Source organism: Anneissia japonica, unplaced genomic scaffold (genome assembly GCF_011630105.1).
Source record: "Anneissia japonica isolate Jap-2015-1 unplaced genomic scaffold, ASM1163010v1 scaffold287896_len759773_cov187, whole genome shotgun sequence".
Taxonomy (NCBI): domain Eukaryota; kingdom Metazoa; phylum Echinodermata; class Crinoidea; order Comatulida; family Comatulidae; genus Anneissia; species Anneissia japonica.
The window spans coordinates 148,632-159,085 of NW_022739421.1; the positions used below are offsets into that span (position 1 = coordinate 148,632).

Genomic DNA, 10,454 nt, shown 5'->3' on the forward strand with positions numbered 1-10,454 from the left:
GTATGTTAGGTTACGAATTGTTTGGGTTTTGAAATAAAATATATAGGCTATTTGAGTATTATTATATCATTTTATTCATATTTATTGACCGAAATTATCTTATATTTCTAAACTTATTACATTAGTGGTTAAAATTGATTACATTAGAGGTTGAAATGATATTACATTAGTGGTGAGTGTCTTATTATATTAGTGGTTAATATTATATTAATGGCTGACTTTTATACATTAGTGGTTGATTATTACGTTAGTGGGTCATACAACCCTCAGCCCCTGCGACCAAGTCAGTTAAGAATCTCTCGGTGTGTTGGGAACGTTTTGCTAATAAAATTATATAATTTTATTCATATTTATTGACCGAAATTATCTTATATTTCGAAACTTATTACATTAGTGGTTAAAATGTATTACATTAGTGGTTAAAATGATATTGGTCTAACGGTATGATATATTAAATAGAGGTCAGTGGTCATTATAGGTCAATATCATATATTCAGGCCACGAAACTTAAAATCAGAAACACTGGATAGTGTCCGGTGAGAAAAATATTGATTAATTTAGTAAAAGTAGGATATAGGCCTATATATTGTACTATATATTTTTATGACAATAAAGTAGCTATTGTATCTGTATAATAATCCGTACTAGTGGTATCCGATTACTTCAGTAAAATAGTAATAAATTGTAAATAATTCGCTTTCATAAATAACATTTTTCTGGCACCGAATTCTACACCCAGAAATATAGGGATGGTGCTCATCGGGGGTACGTTTTACTATATAAATTACTTCAAAAGAGTAATTATTCGTTAACTGGATAAAGATTTGTTTAGCCTGATCGGCCTAGGCCAATTTATATGCGTCAAGGGTCCCGACTGTACTCTTAAACCAGAGCCCATCAGAACTTGTTACGCAACTGATGGCATACCGGTAATATTATATGCAAACGTGAGCTGTTTTCTGGCGCAAACGTGAAGATTCCCTGATTCGACCAAACCTGTCGGCGATAGCGTGTTTCTATGGAAACCAGTTAAAGCCCAGTGCAGACTATCAAATTTCATTTGTTTCAAAAGCGGTTGTATGTCCTTATATAGTCATGATGTGCATATGGTTGTGATGTCATCGTGACCATAATTAGGCATATCACATGTTTTTTCAAATAATATTTGACAATCAGGACAATGGGCTTTAAATTCAAAATAGTGAGTCGATAACAAGATGAACGTACGTTTGTCTCTGGCTGCTTTCATCTCTGCTTCGTTCAAGATACGGTCATAAATTTGTAGATAGCCTACTTCAGCCACTACACCATCATACCCCACTGCATCCGACCCAACTTCGATGTCATCGAAATCCATCTGAATGCTCGTAAATCCAGTATTTCCAAAGCTTGCAATTTCTCCATCCCGCCAAAGTGTCAAAACTTTATGCTGGCCGTCAAACGTGACGGCAAGAAATGTCCAGCTCTCCGGTAGAAGTACTTTTGCGTGGACAATCTCCGCTATTCCATAAGAAACAATTACCTCGGAGTTATAAAGGGCATCATTCGAGAGTGTCTGAACGATAGAAAACCTCGTGTTGTCATTTCCGAATGCTATTATTGGACCATTTGAAATTTTGTACGGAAAAATGTAGAACGAAAGTGTAAAAGTATTTCTGCAGTGCTGGAATCTTTCGTTATTAGGTATTCTAGCTTTGATGTTCATTGGGACGTTAATTTTCACAGGCTGTCCACTTAAGTCAGTTACACCCGCTACAAGTTTTGACTCTTTGAATATCAGCCAATGAGAAACTCCATAACAAGTGTTTAGCGGACGTAAATATCGAGTGAATGGAGCTACATGAAAAAAGCGCAGAAATCAATAATTATATTCAACATTTGTAATAATTTAGTATTTAATTAGATTTAAAAATCAGAAAAGACGGTAACTCAATTGAAATAATGTAATCTACTGTGAACCATGACTAAGAAATATGGTTGTATACCAAGACAATTTTAATTTTCTTAAGGTTGTTTTAATACTCAAACACTCAAACAATGCTGTAATTGTTATAATTTATGAATGAATTTTTAATCAATTAATTATTAATTAAATGAAATATTCTTACCACGGGGACAGGTTTCACCGATATCAGGTATGTCACACCTTTCCCACCTGACAGCAGCATCTAAAGTGTAACACCACACCTCGTGCCATTCATCGGCGCGACAAAGGTTATGCGCATAGGGTGGGTATGAATGGCTATGAGGCCATTGCTCAAACCAATTTTGGCAATCACGACCACTTGCTGTTTTACTGACGATTCCTCTGTAGTCTCGCATATTTGGATCCATTGTGCATTCACCTGACAATGATTTGAATTATATGTTTATTTATTTATTCGCCAAATAATATCTGTATATGGATAAAATAAGACGGAAATGAACTGACAGGGAATGAAACACAATAAACCTACACAGGATTCGAACCCGGATTTTTGGCCTACATAAACCAAGCGTCATATGAACTTAACCACGAAGATTTTGTGGCGAATTCAAGTACCAGTAGAGTGTGATTCTCATTCTTTTCATCGTGTCTGACGACGCAGATCGCTACACACACACACACACACACCCACACACAAATACCTGTCTCTTATACACATCTAGATGTGTATAAGAGACAGGTATTATTTTATGTGGTGGGTGTGTGTATGTACTGTGTATGTAATTGTGCGTGTAACTGTGCATGTGACTGTGTGTAACTGTGTGTGTACTGTGTACAGTATGTAACTATGAGTGTAACTGTGCATATGACTGCGTGTAACTGTGTGTGTGTACTTTGTATGTAACTGTGGGTGTAACTATGTGTGTGTGTGGGTGGGTGTGTGTATGTACTGTGTATGTAATTGTGCGTGTAACTGTGCATGTGACTGTGTGTAACTGTGTGTGTACTGTGTACAGTATGTAACTATGAGTGTAACTGTGCATATGACTGCGTGTAACTGTGTGTGTGTACTTTGTATGTAACTGTGGGTGTAACTATGTGGGTGGGTGTGTGTATGTACCGTGTATGTAATTGTGCATGTAACTGTGCATATGACTACGTGTAACTGTGTGTGTGTGTACTTTGTATGTAACTGTGGGATAGCCTATGTGTGTGTGTGGGTGTGTGTGTGTGTGTAGGTGTGTGCGTGTGTGTGTGGCTTTTTCTACCTTCACTAACTCGCCACTGTGGAAGGACTAATGTTGTCCGGAAGCTTTGGTTTTATTTCTGGCTGTTTATTAAATTTTTAGCTGTTGCTTATCAAATTTGTATCGATCCGAGATCCAGCCATTGTTTTCCACAGCATTGTTGTTTTTCAGTACTTTTCATGTATGTATACATATGCACATATACGATATGTGCATATGCTTATCATATGCTTGATACGATTAGGGCCTATAGCTTCATAACATCGATATGTGTGTATAATATAATACCGGTTACCTGATTATTCTATTAGGTTTACTGCGACTCACACACACCCCACCATAACTACTCACACCCCACCACAATTTTTTCCCACCCCACTCCTCCACACACACACACGTCTATATACATATACAGTAACTAATCGCAGTCACCTGAACCAACATGGTTAATTATCGTAACCATCGAAACACTGTAGACTTTATCCATGTTGATTTCCAGCCGTTCTACGGTATCTATAATTCAAAGGAGAGAATGTCTTGATCAGTTATGAACAGTGCAAATAATAGGCCTGAAGTCAATCGTGACCTCTTAATTTTATGCTGTCTGGTCGTCGAATCGGAGAGAGGCCGAGGTCAAGCAAAAACTGTGCAGTTTGCAGCAATTCCATTTTTCTTAGAACCGCCCTTATTGCTTCCAAACTTGTACTTTTATCCAACTTTTATTAACCTTTTTATTTTAACAAGGTGGTTTTAAATCTAAATTTTGTTTTTTTATATGAATAATAACAGTGTTGAGCCATGTGCTTTGGTATTTTTATGAATTACAGTTTTATGAATTAGCGGCAAACATTGAAGATGAATTTCCGTTTCTTGTAATTAAAAGTGGAGTTTAAAGAGTAAAAATTAAGTTTAGGTTCAGTGGCGTTACGGCACCATGTCGCTTGGCTTCTTGGTCACTTTTTAGGAACTTATACTCTGAAAACTCGTTAAGGGACCAATACACTTTTTTTTTTATAAGAACACATTTTATAAGAACACTGAGGCTGAAATTGCCTAAAAATTTAGAACAAAATAATAAGAACAAATTAGACTAAAGTAAAATTTCAAATGAGGCTTTTAGTTTAAAAAAAACAACAAATCTTCTCTGTACCTCTATCATTACAGTAATAGGCCTATACTAATGTACAATAAGCATTTTTATAGGCTTGAAAAGTGTTTAAAAATAAGAACAAAATAAGAATATTTTTGAGTCTGAAATCAGCAAAAAAATAAGAACATTGAGTCTGGGAAAATTTTTACTGGTTCTCAGAAAAAAAAAAGTGTAGTGTCCGACTGTCTTTTTGCCTTTTGTTGTAATAAACCACGAAAACGATTCACACTATTATATTATAATCAGCCTATGTGTCACTTTATTGTTTATAGTGTATTGAGGGTGGTGGCCAAGAGTGAGCGTGCTCACTATCTAATTCTCAGGCCAGTAGACACAAAGTGAAATGTACGTTTAACACAGAACGGATACAGGGGTGGCGCCAGGACCGACGGAGGGGCTAAAGGCCCCGACGGGGGGGCTAGTGGAGCGAATCGAGTCTCACTTGGCTGGGGGCCGGGGGCCGCCTAGGGCCCCCCGGTGGGGGTCCAGGGGGCGAATCCCCCTGGAAGCCACAGATATTTGATGAATTATGGCGAATTTTTATTACTTATTTGATAGGCATCGAGTTACAATATTTTCTCTATGCTATAATATGACTTCATGTAGGCTATGCTTTCTAATGTTGACATCAGCTTCCAAAACCAAAAACATTTTTGAATAAAGCAAGAAACAAAGAGTATGCAATGTAACCATCTAATTTATTTTCAAATCCTCATTCTTGAAAGTGAAATTCTATATTTTGGAAATTTTGCATGAAATCTGTCAACCACGTAGTCATGGTCGAGGTTGCTTCACCTATCACGATGTATTACAACCATCATGAGGCTATCTAAATTAGCATTTGTCGTAACAGAACTAATTAAAATTAATTATAATTATTATTATTATTGTTATTATTATTATTATTATTATTATTATTATTATTGTTATTGTGGTTGTTGTGATGAAAAGTTAACACAAACGATATGGTGGCTAAACGAATATTACATGTAAATATTTTTTTTTCTATTTTTCTATTTGTTTGTTCCTCGACAAAATTTATCGTCTTCCCCGACGGGGGGGGGGCTAGGCTTCCCCGACCGGGGGGGGGGGCTATAGCCCCAGCTATTTCAAGAAGCATTTGCCTCAGAGGAATTAATGAAGTTATTTGTACTTTAAAAAATGGATATTTATCTACGTTGGAGTCTGCTCGTTATCTTCGGAATTATTAATCTATTTTTATACTGCCAGCAGGTATATGACACTCAATATTATATTATTTTCGTTTTATTTCAATAATTAATGTTTGGTTGTTATTATGTTAACCTTGTAATTATTAGGCCAGAGAGGAAGTGTGCTTCATTAACATCAATCCCCATGAGGCTGAATATGGATTGACACAGAGACAATGCCAATGTTCGTGATAGGCAATGGGCAGACAATACATTTCTGTTATTATCTTATTAATATAGACCAAAAATTAGTAGTAGAAATAAAATGAGCCAATGGCACATTAATGGTAAAAATGTATATCACGAGTTCTCGCCTCAATCGATGTGACTTTATCTAATTAAGTGGAGCTGGGGCTTCGATGGTTAGTAACGCTAGGCTGCACAAGGTGAGATGAGCGTATTATTACAACTGCAAGGCCTACTTGATGTATTATTTTGCTTCGGACATTTTCAATGGCGGGGGGGGGGGGTGGGGAAGTTGCGACTGGGGAGCATTTTTGAAGGGCGTACGCGGTCCCCATTCTTGCTTTTTGAAAGCACAATATTAAATAAGGGAATAATAAACAAGAGATGACCGTAGTGGTATGATGGTGGGTTACAGGAATAGGCTGAAAAGAGAGATGAAGAAGAATATAAAAGGTATACTAACTTATTTGTAAGCACGTATTTTCAATGTCATCTGTCACGGCTATGGCCGAGTCACCAATCGATGTAGTCACTGTTTTTTTGTACGAAACATACGCTGTTCAAATAGAAATATTAAACACAACAATAAGACTTACTATGCCTACTACGCAACTCGATGTCAGGGAAACTCGAACTATGACTGGTAATAATATTTAAAATATTGTAAAATGTTGTCATAATTTGATATGCACATCGTTGTATGATCTTTGCTTGAACAATGTTTGAAGAAGATTCAAGCACGGAGAGTGGCAAAAGCCGGTCAGAAAAACTCTGTGCAAAAAAAAAAAAAAGAAATAAAATAAAATGAAATAAAATAGGAAAACGAGATTGAAGAAGAATGATAAATTAGAAAAAAACAACGGCTATTTTTGTTAAGTATAAAAAAAATAGAGAAATAACCCGACGTTAGTAAGTCTCAAACTGCAAGGGTTATAGGGAGGTTGAATCGGAGACTCATAACCACTGCGAGCCATATGAGCCAACCCTGCGGACGTCAGTTCATATTTAGTTTATAGCGATTCAGTGATCGGAGCGAAAATTGTTTATGCATATCTCATTGCTATGTCAAGTTAAAATTGCAACAAAAAAGTCATTAAAAAGTATAAAGTAAATAAACACGAAAACAAAAATACTAATAATATACGGTACTAAACAAAATTAGGAAGCAAAAAAAATGAAAATAAAATTCATAACAAACGCGACGTTAGTGAGACTCGATAATCAATCGATGATAAATTTGAATATATATACAAATTACAGAATACCTTTACAGATCTTCAATGATATTATGAACAATGCAATAGTAGAAAATGATCTCAATATTAAAGTGGCAATTCCTGAAACAAGGGTTTTCTGATGCAAAAAAAAATTCTTGACATGAAGACGTACACCGATTTTTCTACACATTTTGCCTACATGAGACAAATATGGGGCTAGCACTGCTTAATCTCTGTTTACCTAGTATTAATCTCAATGCATTATTGTAGAATACTTTTAACGAATTAATTTATTCGCTCTGATAGTCAGGCCGCAAATTTACACAATAGAAATTAATACAATAACTCCTGAATAACATACATTTTACCAGGGCAGTACAGTTAAAAAATAAAACGCCTCTTAGGAGAGTTTACACACATACAAAAAGACCCATTTATAAATCTATTATAATTTACGAGATATTATTATCAATATTAAATATTAGACATTGAATATATACATACACATTGTAGACGGTCGGAGCAGTAGACTCAATAGTAATGGAACTATTAATCCCAGACGAACCAAACAGTACGCCATCATACACCTTCAAAATAATTAAATTTTTTAAGAATACAAGTGATGCAGGCCTATTTTAATTAATTTTGTTTTTAAAGACAAATAGCAATTTCCCAAATAACGTCCCGTATGTATATTTAATAATACAATCCCGTATGTATATTTAATAATACAAATAAATAAATAATAAGTACAGTAGGGTTCAGCGATAACCTGAGCAACACCCTCATTCTCAGCGTACAGTATGATGTGCGGTGAGTGGGAAAGTGTCCCCTTAATAGACGTGTACCCTGAATAGAGATTGGCCGTAGTGTTAATGTTAAAGGATACCGTATACTTTTCTTACATTTAAATAGAACTGTTACATTGTCTAGAATGTCGAATGCATTGCTCTAATCGTGTTTATTATTCGAACATCAGTGAGGAAATGGAGTAATTATTTAAAATAACTATAAGATTTATTTATTTATTTACCAAATTTCTATAGCGCCCTTTTTATGAGTAATCATGTTCAAATGCGCTTTACATTAAGAATACAAATAGAATATATAAAATATAGGCCTAAATTAAAAATAATATTACAATTATTATCGGTTATATACAAGTTAATTTAAATAATTAAATTGCAAAATTAATAATGAAAATATTAAAAAAAACCTTTAAACTACGTAAACAATTGAGAATATCTAAAATTCATAGATTAATTACAATAATATTTATAAAATGATACAATAAACAATAATTTAAAGAAAAAAAAGGGATCCATTATTAATTAAGGATACAAGGATACAAGGATAATTTATTCATCCCACTACTGGGAAATGTCATGACTGGATACAACAATATGGAAAAGCACAAGACTACAGTATTTACTAATAGTGATAATAATATTAATATTAGTAATAATAAAACTAATAATAATAATAATAATAATAATAATAATAATAATAATAATAATAATAATAATAATAATAAAAATAATAATAATAATAATAATAATAATAATAATAATAATAATAATAATAATAATAATAATAATAATTAACCGACAAGATCAAGGATTTTAGGCATTTTCAGACGAACTTGAATTCATAATGTAATATTACACTCACCTTCCACAGTGTTTAAAACCACTTTGAATCTTCGTCTGGTCACTGGTAACTCTTCTGCTTGTCTTCGATGTGTTGCAGATCTGCAATAGCACACACATTTATTTTATCATATTCTCGCTTGTATGTAACCATAGAAACAATTATTTTGCAAGTATCTCCTCTTATTGGACAGGCATCATGAGATAAATCATTTTCAGAATACAAACCTATAATACAAACATTATTTATACCTACACTCTATGATTAGTTATCATCAGCCATCTCGTTCGCTGATTAGATAATCTATTTTAATGTTAAAATTATAAAATTAAAGTTGTTCCAAAATTAATCGCTAATATAATGTCTATTAAAATACCCAGATATTCAAAGAAGAGTAGCAAAGATTAATTATAAGGCCACCGGACATTTATAGATAAAAGTCATAAACATAGGCTATATAATACCAGCTGAACATTGTCATATACGGCACCGATGTGATTTTTAAACAGATTTATGACAAAAAATTAAAATTGGCCTACTGTTTAGGGCGGTAGCCTATTTATTTTCCCAGACCATCATGTATTTTGAAATTAAATTTTATTTAGAAACTGAAATTATATAGAAAACTATATCTGACCCTCTCTTTCTAATTCTTTTTTCACATTTTATAATGAGGGGATCAATGAACGCTGTTATCAATTCCTAATATATTAGTTGCATACAAACATTACATTGATTTTTTATTTTTCTTTTTTTCATTTTTATTTATATTGATATATTTTGTTTTTTAACAGTTATAATCATTTGGCGATCAATGAAAATAGACCTTTCCCGAGTGTCAATCAAACTTAACAGCTAACTAATCGGAACAGCGCTAGGAATACGCGCGCGTCTCACAAACACACGTGTTGTCGTTCGCCTATAGTTAATTAACACTGTCGTCCATAGGCGTAGATCCCGGGGGGATGGGGATATATCCTCTAATATTTGACAAGGGGGGGGGATGGTCCATTGTATCATCCCCCCCCCCAATATTTTGACTATGTATGGGATAAAATGGAGCTTTACACACTTCAAAAGACTGTCACAGAAATAATTTGCACTGTCTTATGCGCTTACAAAGACGAAAATTAGCATAATGTATTAATGTTGATAACAAAATTATTTTATCTGGTACCAATCTAAGCTCTTCTTTCCTTAGATGTTAGATGTGCTTGCAAACAGAGCCACATTTCACACTGAAGGGTGTGTACGACATCACTAATGTTATGTCAATTTCAAGAATGTTTAAGGTTATATCGGTTGATGAGGAATTTATTGATTAGGCCTAGAATAGCAAATTGCATCAATTTATTTTGCAAAAACAAGGTTTCCAGCTTCAGAGGGGGGCACATCTCCCGTCAGCACAAGGGCGCCTAACACCAGGCGCGTAACAGGGGTCTTGGGTCAGAGTGGGTATATATATATTTTTTTTTTATTTCAACCATCTTTAAAGAGGGTAATAATAATAATAATAATAATAATAATAATAACAATAATAATAATAATAATAATAATAATAGTAATAATAATAATAATAATAATAATAATAATAATAATAATAATAATAATAATAATAATAATAATAATAATAATAATAATAATAATAATAATAATAATAATAATATACAATCCTCATATCCCGGTTAGTAATTTACCATACCCACCCCACCCCACTCCCCATATAGAAAACATAGGGCTTATTTTATTTATAATATAGGCCACACACGTGTGTTTGAAACTAAATATAAGCATTTTCATCAGGGTTTTATTTATTACAAACATATTCTTTCACCATCTATACACATTGAGGCCCTTCTTTTAGGT

At 33.7% G+C, this 10,454-nt stretch overlaps 1 protein-coding gene across 1 annotated transcript in view; it reads right to left on the reverse strand.

Annotated features, from left to right (window-relative positions):
• Window positions 1–8,707, reverse strand: part of LOC117117907 — a 12,293-nt gene extending 3,586 nt beyond the window's left edge. Inside the window, exons 1-6 of the mRNA XM_033262387.1 lie at window positions 8,610–8,707; window positions 7,443–7,525; window positions 6,185–6,277; window positions 3,607–3,687; window positions 2,109–2,345; window positions 1,228–1,836 (exon numbers count right to left, since the gene is read on the reverse strand). Coding sequence (XP_033118278.1) covers window positions 1,228–1,836; window positions 2,109–2,345; window positions 3,607–3,687; window positions 6,185–6,277; window positions 7,443–7,525; window positions 8,610–8,707 — 1,201 coding nt within the window. The remainder of the gene's footprint in view (window positions 1–1,227; window positions 1,837–2,108; window positions 2,346–3,606; window positions 3,688–6,184; window positions 6,278–7,442; window positions 7,526–8,609) is intronic.
• Window positions 8,708–10,454: the final 1,747 nt, after the last annotated feature.